Source organism: Lucilia cuprina, chromosome 3, assembly GCF_022045245.1.
Source record: "Lucilia cuprina isolate Lc7/37 chromosome 3, ASM2204524v1, whole genome shotgun sequence".
NCBI lineage: Eukaryota > Metazoa > Arthropoda > Insecta > Diptera > Calliphoridae > Lucilia > Lucilia cuprina.
In genome coordinates this window covers 65,841,749-65,861,384 of record NC_060951.1, presented here as the reverse complement: position 1 = coordinate 65,861,384, position 19,636 = coordinate 65,841,749, and the positions used below count along the sequence as shown (strand labels likewise).

Below are 19,636 nucleotides of genomic sequence, written 5' to 3'. Positions count from 1 at the left end.
TTTGGAATTATATGAAAATTTTTCGACACTTTTCATTAATTAAAAGTCGACTTTTATACCTTTCGCCTATTCTTAAATAGGCGACTTTTCGACTTTTTTGAACTATTTTTTGAATTTATCGAGTTTTTCCGACTATTTTAGAGTTTTTTTCTTTTTTTAATCTTTTTTTCCACTTATTTAAAATTTTCGACTATTTTTGACTTATTTCTACTATTTTCGACTTTTTCCGATTTTTTGAACTTTTTCCGACTTTTCGACTTTTTCCGATTTTTTTTCGACTATTTATTTTTAACTTTTTCGAGTTTTTCCGACTATTTTAGAGTTTTTGACTTTTTTCACTTATTTAAAATTTTCGACTATTTTTGACTTTTTTTTTACTTTTTACGATTTTTGACTTTTTTACTTATTACGATTCTTCGGTTTTTTCGACTTTTTACGAATTTTCGACTTTTTACTTATTGACTTTTTTCGACTGTTTTTCATCTATTCGACTTATATTTCCAAAGTCGACTTTTCGACTATTTTCACAGACGATACTCGAGTTATCTACTTTTTGGAACTAAATAGTCGACTTCGACTTTTCGACTATTTTTTTACCTTTTTTCGAGTTTTTCGGATTATGTTAGAGTTTTTGACTTCTTTTCCACTTTTTTAAAATTTTCGACTATTTTCGAGTTTTTGACTTTTGGACTTTTTCACTGACGATAGTCGAGTTAACGACTTTTTTGAAACAAAATAGTCGACTTCGACAAAAAGTCGATTGTTCGATTATTCGAAAGTCGATTTATAGAACGCTAATAAGTAATACATAAAGCACAGGGCAACAGCAAGATTGTTTTAAACTTGCCATAATTGAATTGACAATGACAATAAAGCACAGGGCAACATCAATATTGTTTTAAACTTGCCATAATTGAATTGACAATGACAGGGTGCAAATAAAAAATATGGTGAATAACAAAAATAAATTCAACACAATTTCCGTAATATAATATTTTGTTCATTATTGTTGCCACATAATTATAAATTAAGAATATTGTTATTCGTACATTTTCAAAATAACAATCCAGATTTTGCTGAAAATGTTTGAAAATAGACAATATAGAAATTAGAGAATATGAATTCCATATTTTATTTATTAAAATAAATATTTTTTTCTTTTAAATGTTTTATATAAAAAAGTTTAAAAATTGTTATTGTTTTTAATATAAAATGAAAAATAAATGTTCGTTCGCATTTAGAGGAACAGGCAGTTCGTCCTACAAACGATGTTTTAAAATAAATTTATTAATGCTTTATATTTTTTTAATCAACAAGTTTAAATAACTAATGTGTTTTTTTTAATATATGTACATACATACACACAAACTTCAAACAGAGAAAAAACAAAGCGGAAAAAATCGATATTGAAATAAGTTCTCGAAGTCAATAATTCAAAGATTGCAAGTACATAGTCAAGAAGTCATATGTACATATGTACATTGCAAATGTCGAAAAGTCGACTTTTTGTTTTGATTTAAAATTTTATTTCAAAATGTTGTATGATTATGTATGAGAGAACTTAAAAAGGGAATCCTACATATATACATACATACAAATGTACATACATATGTATTTTTATAATTACAGTTAAAAGGTCAATAGAACGTAGTATGCAGTAAGGAAAACGAACAGAAAATAAAAGCACTGATAATTGACATTTAGACATATGAGAACAAATGTCAAGTGCAATATTAAACAATAGAAAATATTTATGTAAATAAAAAAAGCTAACTGTAATCTTAAGCCTCAAAACCAGCTGGCAGCCATATTTTATGGAGTAATTGACACACACATGCATATAAAAACCAAACTGTGTGTTGTTGTAACAATTCAGGAAAATAAGTAATGAAACATAACTCAAAGATAACGGTCACAAAAGCGGCAGAAACAAACGAACGAGGAACGCAAGAACTAAGAACTAAGAACATAGGTTCTAAACACAATAACAACAAGCTGCTAAAACAAAGAAAAAACGTAACAGATGTAAACTTTTATCAACTGTTGTTGTTTTTGGTGTTGTTGCTTAATTTGGATTTTGTTGTATTTTAGTTGAGAAAGGATATGACACACACCACAGAATACAGAAAAAATACGGGAGACATTTTCAGTTGTGTTAATGAAAAAATAAGTTAAAGTGAAAAAAAGTAAATTTTTATACCAAAGTAACAAAAAAAAGGAAAATCGAGTCAAATTTATCTAAAAAAATTCATAAACTTAAATTTTATATATTACACAGTAATAATTTCTGAGTGCTTACCAGCAAAACAACGAAATATGTTCTGTTAGTTTTATTATTAATTTTTTTTTAAAGTTAAACATATTTTTTGTACAACAAAATGAAATTTTAATAGAAAAAATATGTATAATTTGAAGGTGACTACAATAATAAGTCTATTTATTGTTGTTACTGAGGAAAACTGAAGGGAAATTTTACAACGAAAAATTATTTTTTATTTAAAAAAAAATCAGTTAAATAGTTTCAAAAACTGTTTTTTAAGTTTAATTAAGTTTTTGCTAAACAAATATACAACATATTTTCAACATGAATATAATGAATTCCTTTGGTGGTGGTGATGGAGGTGGTAAGTTTTAATAAAATATACCTATCATGTAATAACAAATGTAAATAAAATGGAATATAATTAAATTAAATGCCAACTATTACATACAATATATTTATTAAAAAAGCAAAAGAAAATATATAAGAAAAAATACTTTTACTCTTTATTACAAATACATATGTATATGTATAACTATGCACAGTATGTATGTGTTTTGTTTTTGCATTTGTTGTGTATGTATAACAGCACTTACGATTTTACTACGTAACGGTTTTTAATGTCAAGCATATGGTCAACTGTCATCAAAGAAGAAATAATGAAAGAAACAAAACAAAAATAAAAGTTCAGAAAAACATCTATTAGTATGTAGTTAGATATAGAATTTTTGCTCAAAGAAAGAGTAAGAAAACAAAAGCACAAATACATATTACAAACTAAACCAAAACAAAAGATACAAATCAGCTGTTGTTATTATTTTACTGTTATTTTATATTATTTAGAGATGCCAATAGTGTTTTAAATAAAAATTTGGAAATAGTATTGTATATATATAAAACTTGCAATAATTTTTGCTGCGGTTCAAATTACCCCTTAGCAACTATATTCGGCCTATACCTGTTCTATGCGTGCTGGATTCAGTTAGTTTTAACAAGAGTCGTTCTGCATCTTGTATTATTGCAGTTCTAAGTATATATATGAAGTACTTTACAATATCAAATTTATAGTCTCCAATGTTTAGATGATATTCGAGACGTTGTGATATTTTACCTCCTTGTAATTAGGTGGCGGTTTGTCGATTTCATCATCATTGATCTGGTCATTAAAATCATGAAAGTGATTCTTCCATAACTTAAATGACGTTACTATACGTTACTATATTACCACTATCATCCCTGTAACATGTTGGGGCTATAAACTGGTGATGATCAAATGTGTCCTCGGCCTTTCCTGGCAATGATTTGACATGAAATGATTTCTTTGACTTATATTTTATTTACATAGTGGTTTAAAAAACCAACGCAAAAACATCATATATGCGTAGAGGTAAAGGCGCCTGTTGATTACAGTTTCTATGGGTTTCCACGAGAAGGAGGTGCCATCCTAAATTATGACACGATGAGCAGACTTGAACTGGACTCCACAGGGATAGTTAACGTCTTTACCAAGTTAAAGCGAAAGTCACGTTACCCTGCGAGTGTCAGTACCGAAACCGTGGAATCCACCACAATCTTAGGTTGTTAAAAATTGCATGTTTTTAATGCATACAAATTTAAGAACCGTAAAGGGGTATATTATGCAATGAAAACGTCAATTTGATCAGTGGAATACCGATAATTCGTAAAATAAAAAAAAACATTTACAAATTCCGAAGTATGAACATTTTAATTTAATGACGCCAGATCATTCATTTCGAGCAATGTGCGATTCAACTTGTTTAAATAGGGTCTGTTATTGGTGCACCAATATACATTATGTTACCCTTAATCTGTCAACTTAAACCCATACATACAAAAATGGATTTGGCAACTCAGTCAATATCCATCCCTTGCCGCTGATTACTTTTTTATTCTCATTCCGTTACTCTCTTCTTTAATACAACGGGTTTTTACGACTAGATTGTAGTTTTTTATTTTTGTTTTTCGATTTAAGTGAGTTTATAAACATGCTCTTTTATGTTTTTTATCCGTTGTGAAAGTCAAGGTTTCATTTATTTGTTTTTCTTCCCTAATGATTTTGACAGTGATTTTTTATATTAATTTTTGTTTACAACGTTTATTTTATTACGGTTTAATGTCTTTTGCGTTTTAAGTTGTAAATGTTAGTTCACTTTTCGTAGCTAAACATTTTCAATATTCTTGTAATAGTTGGAGGTAAACGATAGATGATGATACAAATATATTTTGTAAATTGTTGGGTTTTTGTTATCAAAGGAGAAGGACAAACACAAGAAAGTAGTTTACAATAATAAATGAGGTTTTAATGGGGCTATTTTGGTTCGGAAACTTTTTATGTCTTTATGCGCTTTTCTTTTTAACTTTTATTTTAATTTATTTTGATTAAAAATATTAACTTTAAGATAACTGTTTTATAATCTAATAAATTGATTTTGTTACTAAATTGATGGTTTAACAAATATTTAAAATGATGATAACATCTGGTTTTACAGATAGAGAAATAATTAAAGAAGTTTCTACCAAATTTATATTTACTTTTCAAAATTACAAGTAAGGATTTTTTAATTACATTTTTTATATCGTGGTTAGATGTTAGTGGAAATCACTGTCTTTTTCGAATACATTGACTCTTTGTCGATATGAAAGTCGACTTAGCTATGTCCGTGTGTCTGTATGTATAAATCAATTCCTTGAAGATCACAGATAAATAGCAAAATCGCAAAGAAGAAAATTTTGTAAAATAACTTAACTTAAATAGATAAAAAATTCTTATTCTAGAATGTTTTATGTATAACAAAATTATATTTTAGTTTATAATTATTTTAAATAATATGACAAATTTAAAAAAAAAATAATGAAAAATTTTAATTAATTAAAACAGTTAAGCCACGGAGTTATTTCTATAAACGTTTATTTTTAAATGGTATGTTTAAATAAAATTTTATATTTTAAACATACATTTCGCTAATTTGCTACAAAAAGAAACATTTTTTATTTTTTTAAATTCTTGACTGTTTTGTTAATAACAGATCGACATATTTGAAAAATAACACCTCACATTCTCACCTAAACTTAAACTAAATTTTTACTTATCAAATATATAAATTTTGTTTTAGTTTTTACGTTTAATAATATACCCAAAAAAGGGCCTGTACCTTTAAATACGAACGAACAAGTTTTTTTATTATTTAAAACATCAAATAGTTTTATGTTTAGTTTCGAAAAAATTTTATTGTTTTCAATATAAAATTTTCGTTCAAATTTAGAGGAGAGGATAATGTCTATTTGAAAATAGAGAAAAGAGGATAATGTCTATTTGAAAGTAGAGTAAAGACTTTAATATGACAAATACTTATTATAGTACTTTTGAAAACATCAAATAGTTTTATGTTTAGTTTTGAAAAAATTTTATTGTTTTCAATATAAAATTTTCGTTCAAATTTAGAGGAGAGGATAATGTCTATTTGAAAATAGAGAAAAGAGGATAATGTCTATTTGAGAGTAGAGTAAAGACTTTAATATGACAAATACTTATTATAGTACTTATTTATTATTGTATTACTTGTTTAGTACTTATTTAAGAAAGCACGAATTATGGATTAGGCCAGCCTTGCAAATTAGCGATATATGTATAGAATATATGCTAGAATTCCTTTCATACATAATAACATATACACATTTGTAAAAAATTTTGATAAATATTTTAGAAAAAATAGTATCAATATAAAATAAATCAGGTCCATTTTTATATAATGCTTTAACATTTATTTCTATTGCTCTAGGTAAACAATAAACATGTGAAAATCAAATCAGGATACATTAATTTGAAGGTTAATTTTAAATTTACCAATACAAGATCTCCATTTGAATTATGACATTTAATTAGATTATGTATGTTTGTGTTGGATATACAAACATATTTCTGTATTGCTTTCATTATAATTATTAATGTGTTGGCGAGAGAGTTTCCATATACAACTCAATGCCAAATCAAACTTGCAGAATATATGTATATTAGTATGGCCCTAAATAAGCTGATCGTTTCTCGCTGAAAATAAAAATTTAGCATCTTTTGTCGAGCTGACATAATTATTTCTCACGCTGATTGTATGATTTTTTCAATATAGATATTTTACAAAGAAAAGAAGACAACAATAGTACCTTATTTATTCTTCATACATTTGGGGCAACCTTAATCTATATACATTCAAACTTCCTGATGACACTGACAATGATTGACATGGGTTAATACCCAGACTATTTACTTTATTATACATATATATGTATGTATACAAATAATGTATGCAAATATATGTACATTAAGGTGGCCCCAAAATTAAAGTAACTTAAGTTCTATTCGAAGAATGATTTTTTAATATTTCTTGGAAATAAACAATATTTAAATTTAGTTGCATCTGAAAGGTTTATATGTATATCTTTTCTTTGGAACATGGACTTATATTTAATTTCCACAAGAGACACTTAAAAAGGTGCACACAATAGGCTAATTGGCGGTATTTCTCCGGATTTAATGTAACAAACACTAAATTTATAACAATATTTGTTGTAGAAGGGTAATATGTCCGCAACAAAAACAATGAATATTTTTATTATACAGGTGATCATTTTTAAATCGACAATATTTGCATATTTTAAGTGTAATTTCAGTCTACAGTATTCTAGTATTTCTATTTCAAATAAATTATAATACGACACATGTACAACGAATATGTACATATGTATGTATGTATATTTAAATATTAATAGAAATAAGTATTTAATTGCACATTGTTGTTTGTAATAGTATGATCAATTAGTATGGAATGAAAAATCATTAAATAAGGATTAAATACGTTTTCCGTTATATATTTTTTAAATGATATTAATAAGAGAATAGAATAATAGAAAAAACCGCAATACCAAATTCTGTGTTTATATTATTATTTATTTTCTTCATTAACAGATATTGAACTAAAGGAGAGACTAATTGCCTGCGTTAAAAAGGAGGTGAAACAGCTGATGGAAGAAGCTGTTACCAAAAAATATATTCATGAAGAAAGTAGTTCGATTACATCATTATGCGGAGCTGTGGAAACATGTCTCAGTCATGGTTTGCGTAGACGTGCTTTAGGTCTATTCAAAACATCATCAACAACAGCTCTTATACAAAAAATAGCCAAAACTTGTCCAGAGGCAGACTATGTAAGTCGACGTTTGTTGGAAATCGAAATTGCCATTGAGAGTACAACGGCCGCTGGCAAACGATCTTCCTCGAGTAGCGATAGCATTATTAAGCCCAAACTATTGAGCAAAGGTAGCAGCAGTTCGGTAACAACGATTAATACAGTGTCCATAAATTCTTCATCGGGTACACCGGTGGTCAAGTGAGTATTACAAGCTTAACGACAGATTTTTCCCCCCTAATGATAGAAAAATGCTATAACAAAGCTCGTTTTACTCACAAGGTATTTGTGGATACGTGTGGCTTTATACGAGAAACGTTTGGCCAAAATCATAGAACATTTGGTCAGCAATGCCAACAGTTACTATGATCGTGATGCGCTGGTCGCAGATCCCGATTATGGTTCGATACTGAGTTCACTGCTGGTAGGTCCCTGTGCTTTAGAATTTACCAGAGCCAAAACTGCAGACTATTATTGGTCCGATCCCCCGGCTGATGAATTGGTAAGTGATGTGAAATATGTAAGTATGGGATTCATTTCCACCTTAATTTTATTTTCAGGTACAAAGACATCGCATAAGTTCAGGCAACCGAACTCCACCCACATGCCATCGTCCCATAATAAATTTCAAGCGTAGCTTACACACTAGTTCTGAAGATACCAGTAGTGGTTCGTTTAAGGCTAGTTCACCGGCGAGCGTAGCAAAAGATTATGTGGAATCTCTGCATCAGAACTCACGTACAACATTACTCTATGGAAAAAATAATGTGCTTGTCTTACCGGTAACTGTTAATTAATTTCTCTATTAAAAATAAATTAAATGTGATCATCATTGCAGAAAGATGTAAGTGAGCCTATGCCTGGTTATTTAAGTCTTCACCAAACTGTGCAATCGCTAACCATTAAATGGACACCCAATCAGTTAATGAACGGTTACACAGATACTGATGGAAGTGATTTGAGTTCTTATTGGACGTATGCTCTCAACATTAATGTAGATGAAATTGTGTATGTTCATTGCCATCAAAATCGTGGCGAAGATACGGGAGGTACAATTATACTGGTTGGTCAGGATGGCGTACAAAGACCACCTATACATTTCCCCGAGGGTGGCCATTTGCAATCATTTTTAAGTTGTCTTGAAACCGGCCTTTTGCCACACGGGCAATTGGACCCACCCTTATGGTCGCAGCGAGGTATTGGCAAAATGTTTCCCTGGCCAAAAAGTGTTAGGCGTCGTATATTACCGTCGGTTATGGAATCTGCCGATGAAACACCCATCGATTATGTCTTCCGCGTTGTTAGCAAAAGTCAACACGAAGAGTTTTGTAAGTATTTTTTTTATTTAAATTATTTAAAATATTAAACAAAAATGTTTTCTTTAATAGTGGCTACTCATCCTATATTGGAATTGGGCCGAACTAGTCCTAGACGAAAACATTTAGGTAGTTGTTCAACCACGGGCAGTAGTGATTGTTCAAGTAAAAGTCTATCAATGGATCAAAGTTCAGCAGAGCCACCACTGGTAAGTATATACGGTCTTATATGGACTAAAGCTTTTATATCCCCAACTTTGAGAATCGGTCAATTTAGAAGGAATTTTTTTCTCTGAACAAAGGATTTATGTATGTAAACTTTTATATAAATGTGAATATATTTGAGCAATTTGTTGGGATAAAAATGGAGGCTAGAATTAGGTTTGGTTTAATTTCCACTAAATCGTTATACTATTTTAACGATATACACTGATATAAATAACAATTTTACATTTGCAGATACAGGCAAGCCAAACGGCGAGTATTGAGCTGGTATGTTCTACAATGAGACGTCAAATTATATCCAGAGCATTTTATGGTTGGTTAGCCTATTGTAGACATTTATCAACTGTACGTACACATTTATCGGGCTTGGTTAATGGTCGAATAACACCTGATTGTAAGTTAATTACAAATAAATTTAAATAATTATAAAAATTTTAAAATGTTTTCAGTGGCAGCAAATGAATGTGGTTTAACCAAAGAAAAATGGGATGCTTTGCACGAAAATGGAGTCATTAACAGTCAGGAGGAGTTATTCCGTTTGGTATATTTTGGCGGCGTAGTTCATGATATACGCAAAGAAGTCTGGCCATATTTGCTGGGACATTACAGGTACTATTTTCGAAATAAATATTATTAATCAAATCATTTATGATTTACTTCGATGACTTTCTTTTCAGCTTTGGCTCTACCATCGATGAAAGAGAAAAACAAGATCACATTAGCAAACATTACTATGAAACTACCATGAGTGAATGGTTGGCTGTAGAGGCTATTGTACGCCAAAGAGAGAAGGAGAAGAATGCGAAGGCTTTAGCAAAAATATCGGCCGAAAATAAACGTAATGGAGTTCATGCTTCTGGTAAGCACGTGTGTCGCCAAACGGAATTAGATGCTGGTGATATGGACAATGATGTTTTCGATGATCAAGATTTTTCTGATATCTCCGATCCAGGAATGGATTTTGATGATGAAATCATTATGGGCATACAGGAAGAAAAAGATTCAGGCAATTGTGAAGATGAAGAAGATCCCATTGAAGAGGATAATGAAGAAGAATACTTGAAAAAAGAAAGCTTTGGAAAGACAATAATGGAAGTATCCTTAGAGCAAGAACTAGCTGAAGAAAGTAACCAAGTTAATTTGGAACGAATTTCAGAAAAAGCTACAAAAGAGATTGAGGAAAACAGTGAAAAAGAAACTTTGGAGCAAGACCAGTTGTCTGATGTAAAACTAAGAACAACTTTAAGTAACGAAAATCTAGAAAGTGATTATCCAGCTGATAAGAGTAAAGAAGAAAACGAAACTTCAAAACCTAATAAACTAGAGACAGCAACCGAAGTATTATCAACTATAAAATGCGAACAAGATAATGTGGTTTTAGAATTAGATGAAAACGAACCACTTTCAATACAAGAACATTGTTTTGCAGAATCTGAGCCGGAACATGAAGCTGGACTAACACCAGAACAAGGCGGTTTATTGCTGTTAAGTATCAAAAGTTCACCCTCTACATCATCTTACGAAACTGTAGGAAATGAATTTACCGAAATGTTAGAAATGGCCCATGACAATGGAATATCTCCTGAAGGAAACGTTTTTGAAGTTGCAGAGCAGCTAGATGTAGCGAAAAATCAAGAAGAAGAAGCAATGGAAGCATTTGAACTTCACGAAGACGAACAATATGATGGCTTCAACGAAAATGCTGATAGCTCCAATAATGTCCGTAAATATCATAGTGTCGAGGATGTTAGAGAAATGTCGATGATGACTCATGCTGTGATAATCACAGAAGCAGCCTCAAATGATGCCCTAGAATGCACTGATGAACCCACCGAAGATACATCACGTAAAACTAGTTTAATTTCCCCCATGAACGAAGATATAACTGTAGTTGCATCATTAGATGCTTTACAAGAACCCAAATCTGCTTGTGTTTCACCAGCTAGTTCCAATGGCGGTGTCTATAGTGTATGTAGAATGAGTTTATAATACAATATTATATACTAATCTACTTTCTACTTTTACTTAAGTGTGAGTTTTTAGAAAATTTCGCCTTAAATTTGCATCGCATTGAAAAAGATGTTCAGCGCTGTGATCGCAACTATTGGTATTTTGCAAATGAAAACTTGGACAAATTAAGAAATGTTATAACTACGTAAGTTAGATTAAATATGAGTAATTTTATGATAATTGTTATTTTTGATTTAAAGATACGTGTGGGAACATTTGGAAGTAGGTTACATGCAGGGCATGTGCGATTTAGTGGCTCCCTTATTAGTAATTTTTGACGATGAAGCCTTGACCTATGGCTGTTTTTGTAAACTAATGGAACGCATGATCGAAAATTTTCCCAATGGTGGTGCTATGGACATGCATTTTGCGAATATGAGGTAAATGAAGAAATGTAATATTTTTTAAGAATGTAGTCGATAATTTTGCAATTTTAAGGTCTCTTATACAAATCTTGGATTCGGAAATGTATGATCTAATGGATTCCAATGGTGATTATACACATTTTTATTTCTGCTATCGTTGGTTCTTGTTGGATTTCAAACGCGAATTGGTTTATGATGATGTATTTTCTACTTGGGAGGTAATATGGGCGGCCAAACATGTGGCTTCTGGACATTTTGTATTATTTTTGGCATTGGCTTTATTGGAAACTTATCGTGATATAATATTGTCCAACAGCATGGATTTTACGGATGTCATAAAGTTTTTCAATGGTAATTTAAATTATTTTATTTATTTTTTATTTAAATAATTATTTTCTATATAATTAACAGAAATGGCTGAACGTCATAATGCCCAATCAATATTGCAATTGTCGCGTAGTTTAGTATTGCAACTGCAGACAATAATTGAAAATAAATAAATATTTTATTCAACTAGAAGAATAAGAGCAAATGTGAGGTGAACAAAAATTATAAAAAAACTCATTATAATAAATTTTAAAACCAAAGGTAGTTTATGCAAAAAAACTTAATAAACAAAAGTAGAACTATAATGTAACAAAAATGTAGATTGAAATCAAGCGCAAACAGCACGAAATCAATAGCGAACAAAACTCAACTAACTCACGTAGTAGAAGGCATATCACATCACACCACATCACTTTAAATTAATATAATTGTTCATGTATAAAAACATGTTTTAACCAAAATACAACCAAACTTTAAAGTAACTAAAGTTAATTATGTGACAAACATTTTGTTTACAAAAGATTAGCGAACGGCTGGGATTGGATTTTATGTTTTATATATATTTTTTTTAAGATATATCATAAAATTAATTAATATAAAGTTACCTGAGATCTCTTTCCTATTACATAATATTATATTACTTATTAGTTGAAATGCAAAATACTATGCTACTATAGATAACGTTTAAATAGCAGAAATATACAAATATTTCTCGAATTCTGATATTTGATATTATTTTTTTATATTGCGTTATTGGTTTGTGTTAATAATATAAAACTACGTACTACTAACTGTTAAAATATAAAGCTAGTCAACAGGTTTTATTATAAATAAACATTCCGTAACCAAAAATTCTATATAATTTTTTTTTAAGTATAACTTAATTTTCAAAATATTCACTCTAACATTATATGTTTCGAGTAGTACTAAGAATTCCGAGAACGTTTTTTTTTATTAATATTTTAAAGGGAACCTTTGACTACATTATATAATTTTATATTTTAGATCATTATCCAATGAACCTAATAGAATTTTGTAAGATTAAGTTGATATAAACTATATATTTCTTCCGAATAATTGTCAATTATGCAATTTAAAGTAATTATGAAAAGGGACTTTAAACGTCATTAAATAACATATGGAAATTTCGTGTCAAATAATTCAACTATAAAAATCGATCTCTCAAGATTAGAAATATAAGCTTGTATGACCAAAATGTCCAACTTTAACCCCCTTTAAGGCCGACAGTTCTTGTTCTGACATACTATCCAATAGTACTATCGTTTGAGCAAATTTCGTCATAATCGAATTGACATGAATTTCCCATTTTTCTGGTTTTGTTAATTTTCCGCTTAAAACTTCTAGTTCCTTTATGGTTTAAATAAATTAAAATTAAAACTTTTTTTATATTCGAAATATGTTGCTTATTTAAAGCATATTGTAAAAAAAAACAAATTCATAACACGACAAGGAATATATGCATACTGAAAAGGAATATAAGAAATAGAACAAAAATAAATTGCTCATTTCCTGTTATTTTATATTAATACTTAAAATAATATCTAAATATTTAAATAAATTCAGCGAAGAGTTTGTGATTTTATGATTTTGGAACAAATTTCAGGGGAATGATCGATTTAAGTACATAAAAAAACTATATAGAGAAAACTATTTTATTGTAACTATGAAAAACAAATAATATGTTTTGTTGCAATTCTGTCGAGTCAATCGAATGTAAATTCAGTTCATACAATTAAATCAGTTTTCTCTTTGTATTAATGAATATCATTATTATTGTTATTGTTTGTTATATAATTGTGTAACTACTTACATACATATAAATGTATAACTAAAAAATATATAATAAAACATGCATAAATAAACAATTAAAATTATATGTCAAATCTGTTGCTTTTTCTACCAAAAAAATATAAAAAATAAGTAAAAAGTATCTGTTAATTATATACAAATACATTTATACATAGATATACATAAACAAATAGTTATAATAACACAGAAACTATTAGAAACGAAATTATTATATACATACAAACATATATATTTATATACTATATATTACTAATAATTATGATATAGAACAAAAGTAAAAGTTATATAAAAAATATTTATACATATAACAAGATATTTTGTTTGTGTTTTTTTATAAATAAAACTATAAAACATTTTTTATAAAAAAATGTTAAAAAACGATTTTCAAAGAAAATTTTTCTACAATTTATTATTAAATAAAATACCGAATCTACTTATGTACATACATATACATATATTTTTTTCTATTAATTATTTAGTTCTGTTAAATTTTGATATTTTTTAATAATGAAATTTATATATAAAATATATGTATTCCATATTATTCCAAATAAATGGAATTAAAACACCAACAAAATTTTGGTACAAAAGTTGATACGTATGAGGAATATTAATTTCAATACTAATTAATATCAATTATACTATCCGTTAATGAAATATTAGCTGAGTGTGTTATTTCGAAACATTATTTTGTTTAATATATGTGATTTTCTTTTAAATTTGATAACAGTTTAGTGAAACATATATAAAAACGTTTTTATTTTTAAACCCAGAAGTTATTGGCCGGATATATAGATTTTTGAAATAACCTAGTTCTTGTTAGTTGTGGAAATGTTTGCATTACTGCAATAATATTTAATTTTATTTATAAATTTCATTGTTCATTAAAACATTTGCAGTTAATTTTCATTTGTAAATGTAACATAATTAAATAAAACTACAATAAAAATGTCCTAAAAGTTATGTTTCCGAATTAGTTTTTCTTTTAGTCACTATTAAAGAGGAAATACAATAAATCGCTTGTTTAAGTGAAGACTGTCATAGTACAAAAAATGAGAGCTTTGTGACAATTTACATTCTAATAGTAATAAAAAAATCATGGAATTTTGATAATAAAACATATAACATATATTTAGAAATGTAATTGAAATTGTTGATATTCAAATAAAAATAAAAGCTTTAATTTCTGAAAAATAACACTTAAAAAAATAAAATTTTGAAAAAAAGTCAAAAGACTTAATTTTCTTTGAGTTATGGCACTCTTCAACTAAATGAGCTAAATATATATGTATACTACATGCGTATATTTCAGAATATAAATAAACTATGAGTTTCAATAGTTGTAACGAATAAAACGAATAATAAAGAGTTTCTTAAAAAAATTAAATAAAAATATTATTTGAGTCAATAGTGTTTTTAATGAGTTGCTTTATCCATATATTTACAAAATAAAAAAAGCATTATATACAAACATATATTTATAAAAAGGAAATTATATACAATAAATATACATATATACAAAATATATATGCATACAAAAAGATATATAAACATTTATATAATTACAATACAAAGAAATAAAAAGATTTATCGTACTTACACAACAAATATATACAAACTGTAATTAAATGATTATATACATATAAATATACTTACAAGATTTATAATAAATTTATACACATAACCCCACTCATATGTACGTTAAATAAATATATATTTACAATAAAAAATATTAAAAATCATAAAACTAAATACAAATCATAAAACTAAATAAATTTGTAAACAAACACATACACAAATACATATATATAAATATAAAAACTAAATATTATTATATACATACATAATTACATATGAATAACAGTAAAATAAAATAGTAAAAATAAAATAAATGGAAAATATATGTTATTGTTTATAAAGAAAAAAATTAATGATGTTTTATTTTCAAAGTGGCAGATTATTAAATGTAAATACAAACATCGCTACTGCCGTTACCGCCAAAATATCAATACCGAAAAAGATTAAAATATCGTTATTGTTAAAATACCGATAACATTAATATAAAGTTATAGTAATAGCATACATTAACTATCGATACCACTTCTAATATCGACTAGTGTTAGACCTACCAACTAATTCCTTATTTAACGATTGCTATAGACAATTGGCTACAAATCCCATTCAAACAAATAAATTAATGATTTTGATAACCAAGTAATTCCTTACCTATAATTCTCATTTCCAAAATTTGACAATATTGGACATTTATATATGCCCAAAAAAAAAAAAAAAACACGAAGATATGGTTTAAATATGCCTACAAAATTAAGCTCTAATAGCTAAAATATGCAAAAAATATGTGCAAAGGATGAATGTTTCTACATACATATAATCCTAAGAAATACACCTTTATCCGTTTTGGAAAATGTTTGTTGTTCAAAACAAACACTGAATACATTATCGTTTGATGTTTAGAAACTCAGTTTCCTGGAAGTATGGAATTCCTAAGAAAACTTATGATACCACTTATATCCAAGCAGTATGTACGCTGAACTCCTTCTAGTAGTTTGATATGACACATTTTGTCCAAAGAAATCTACCAGGGTATTAAAGCATAAAAAGAATTGGTCTAATTACACTTTTAAAAAGCCAATGTGTTATAGTAAGACCAAGACACCATTTCCCCTACATATCGCACAGCATCGATGTGTCTTGTTGGTCCTATTCTCTATGTGAAGTCTTTATTTTAATTATCGATCAAGAATTACACCAAAGTACTTTGAAGTCGGTATCTTCTTGAATCTTATGTCTCCGTCTGAAAAACTCCTATATACAATTTATAAGATTTTCTGAACATATAGTTATATTCAATACATTTTCTCTGATTCTATTTACGAAGATAGTTATTTCCATAGTTCAAAGTGGTCAAGTCTTTAGTATTTAAGAAATCCATGAGGGCTTGTCCCCTGCGATTACCATTGCTCAATTATACCCTTATTTTCGATGTTGATTACTCCGAAGTGTTTGTTTTCGGAAAATATGGCTTGACATTGCCACCCTTTCTTGCCGAATTCTGTTTTGATGCTAACAAAACAGAATTCCGTTATTCGCATATATTAATATATAGATAAAACTGGTTGTCAAAGACCTAACTATTGAGAATGATTAAGTGAAGCAATTAAATTAACACATATGTTCAAAATGTACTAAATAACAAATGTTGTTATTTTTTGTGTCTTATTAATAGGATTAAATTAACCAGTGAATGAAAAATCGCATTTGGCAAGAAATTATCACATCTATGGGATACGTATGAGTGATATTTATTTCAAAACAAGGTAAAATCAATTGTGCGGTCGTTTGAAAATAGTGATTTTATCATTCAAAGCCATATCAATTCTAACATTGTATTAAAATAATTTTTTTTAACGTTTAGCAAATGTCCTTAAACTTAAACAATTTTTATTGTTTATATTAAAGGATCCGAAAAATATTACAGTAAAATATTTTCTAATTGAAAAGTAAAAAAATTAGGCCATCCATACTCATTTCAACACATTAAAAAGAAATTGTATATTCTCCCACTGTGCTTTTATAAGTAAATAAATTGAGTCATTAGGAAAAACACAACCATGATTTACTCTTGTACTCTGTAAAATAAGTAATTGTTGTTGTTTCACCATAATAAAGCAACAAATATCTGTGCGGTCATTTAAAGACTAAAAGTAAAAAAAGTTTCAAAAAGAGAACTGTGAAAAAATTTTAACCATCAAGAGTGACGTGGATAAACGTAAACAAACTAGGAAAATACTATAGAAAATGAAAATAAAAATACACACACATTATAACAACAATGCTAATGCTATTGACTTACAAACAAATGCGTAAGAAAAAAATCAAAACAAACACACACGCACATCGCATAACCTACCCAAATGGAAAATAAGGAACACCTTTGTCAACCTACTTTTCACCAAGCTAAATAATGCGTTAGAATTGATAATTTAGTGAGAGAATCAGAGAGTAAAACATAACTGAGTATGCGTAATATGCATATACATAATGAAATTAAGAGTTAAAAGCGAAAGGAAGCAAAATAAATAAAAAAGAAAAATATGGGAAAACTTCTTAACAGAGTTAACAATACGGTAATTTTACAAGTATTTTTAACAGTTGCTGGCGAGAGTTAAAACCGTTAACACGTATTTTTTTCGATTATACCGTGAACAAAATAGGAAAAATTAATATCTAAATTCCTAAATATTGAGATAAAAACTGTGTACCCATATGAATGAAAGTGTGTATGTGTAATAATATAGTATACAAATATTAAAAATTTTAACATTAAACCATTAAAAAAAACATAATTTAATAGATAACTAAAGTTTAACTGTGCTCATTAGTATTAAATTGAGAAATTAGGCACAAAAAAATAAATAAATAAAAAACAGATAACAAATCGAAAAAATAATCATGAAAATGGTACAAACTAATAATCCAGGTAAAAACTATTTATTGTATATTTGGTCTTATACTTATATGTATGTAAAAATTAAAGTAAACTGTTATTGCTGTGTACATATACATTGTACATACATAAAAAATCGACAGTAAGTGTAACATTGAAAATGAAAGTAACCCAGACATATTTTCATGATTTTCATTAATATATTTAATATTTTTACCTTTAAAAATGTCATTTTAATGCTTAATAGACATGAATGGTTTCTGTCACTAATTTTGTATATGTGTATGTATTTTTATAGATGTGTATGTTTATATAGCTCTAGTGTTCTTGTTATAATTTAATGTATGTATTTACATCACTATCATTATGGTGGCGTTGATAATAAAAATATATGTATGTATTTAGATTCGTATATACATATGTACATGCAAGTCAGTGTTTTTTCACAATTCATGTTAAACGAGAATAGTCTATTATTTTTAACTTGGGTAAACGTTTCATTTAAATAGGTTTTTAAATTAAAGTCAAATACTAAATACAATTTCAATTTTCTGAACAAACTAATTTGCATTAATTTTTTATAAAAAATACTCTATATAAATTTAATACATAATGAGTTCGTTATTTAAAATAGCACAAGAGTTGAAAAATTTACATTCTAAAATACTTACAATTAATATTGAATTTGTTTTACCATTTAACATGATGTTGGGTTCCTATCTAAATAATGTGGGCGTTTGTTTACAATTTTATTTTCATTCAGTTTCCCAAGTAGGCAACACATTTTTTGAATCCCGCTTGTTTTTATTTATTAAGAATTTTTATTCTGTAAACCTACTTTAAATATGTACAAATTCAACCTTGAAAATGTACATGAAGATTGTGTTTTGACATAGTTTAATTCCCTTTAAAATGTGGGCGTAGTACATTTGTACTAACATACATATACATGTACATAGATATTAAAAATAATCAAGTATTTAGCTAAGTATTTATTAATGGTAGCCGTCTGCAAAAAAATATTTACTAAAGTTTTTAATGAAGTAAATAAATGAACTTGAGGTCAGTTTTAAATGTTTAAAGGTTATTATTCAAAAGAAAGAAATATTAAATTATTAAAATTATAAAATAAACCAAGATTTAAGCGGTTTTTAAATTAATATTAAACTTATTTCTTAAGGATTTTCTATACCCTACACCGCTTCAGTTTATGGGATTATGCTGATGTTTGTAACGCACAATAATATTGGTCCTATACATACCTTAAAGCATACCAATCAGCTGAGTAGATGTCCGTCCATGTAAACATTGTAATCAAACCACATGTTGCAATTTTGATAACAATTCAATGAAATTTGGTACATGATCTTCTTCTTCTATTATCCCTTGGACGAAGCCTATTGAAGTTATGGTTAAGATCGGTTCATTAATTCACCTAGTCCCAATACAATTGAACACCCAAATAGAGCTTGTAAACCTTGTTATCAAACTACAGGTCGCAATTTTGGAGATAATTAAATGAAATTTGAAACATAATATTTTATGGTACCGGAGACGAAGCCTATTGAATATGGTTTGTATCGGTCCATTATTTCATCAAGCCCCAACACAAGTGGATCCGCCAAATAGGGCTT

At 27.9% G+C, this 19,636-nt stretch overlaps 2 protein-coding genes across 3 annotated transcripts in view; both read left to right on the top strand.

The window, feature by feature from the left end:
* The first annotated feature begins 1,915 nt into the window (after positions 1-1,915).
* LOC111678939 (small G protein signaling modulator 1) lies at positions 1,916-13,607 on the top strand. 2 transcript variants are annotated; one of them, XM_046947293.1, is made up of 13 exons: positions 1,916-2,624; positions 7,242-7,662; positions 7,744-7,963; positions 8,022-8,243; positions 8,300-8,789; positions 8,850-8,986; positions 9,237-9,396; positions 9,458-9,611; positions 9,680-10,970; positions 11,033-11,157; positions 11,213-11,392; positions 11,451-11,728; positions 11,789-13,607. In XM_046947293.1, the coding sequence occupies exons 1-13, from the start codon at positions 2,585-2,587 to the stop codon at positions 11,875-11,877; spliced, it is 3,807 nt and encodes a 1,268-aa protein (XP_046803249.1). In that variant the 5' UTR covers positions 1,916-2,584; the 3' UTR covers positions 11,878-13,607. The 2 variants fall into 2 exon arrangements, with proteins under 2 accessions (XP_046803249.1, XP_046803248.1); XM_046947292.1 differs by having other exon boundaries at positions 9,452-9,611.
* A 4,406-nt stretch (positions 13,608-18,013) lies between these two features.
* The window catches only part of LOC111678941 (5-hydroxytryptamine receptor 2A-like), a 36,963-nt gene continuing 35,340 nt past the window's right edge, over positions 18,014-19,636 (top strand). The window contains exon 1 of the mRNA XM_046947151.1: positions 18,014-18,035. Within this exon, the coding sequence (XP_046803107.1) occupies positions 18,014-18,035 (22 nt within the window). The remainder of the gene's footprint in view (positions 18,036-19,636) is intronic.

Bases quoted from the DNA above. Each gene is read 5' to 3' on its own strand.
- LOC111678939 (XM_046947292.1), top strand. From the start codon at position 2,585: ATGAATATAATGAATTCCTTTGGTGGTGGTGATGGAGGTG. The intron at 8,244-8,299 runs GTAACTGTTAAT...TCATCATTGCAG, and splicing joins ATAATGTGCTTGTCTTACCG to AAAGATGTAAGTGAGCCTAT. The intron at 8,790-8,849 runs GTAAGTATTTTT...TTTCTTTAATAG, and splicing joins AAGTCAACACGAAGAGTTTT to TGGCTACTCATCCTATATTG.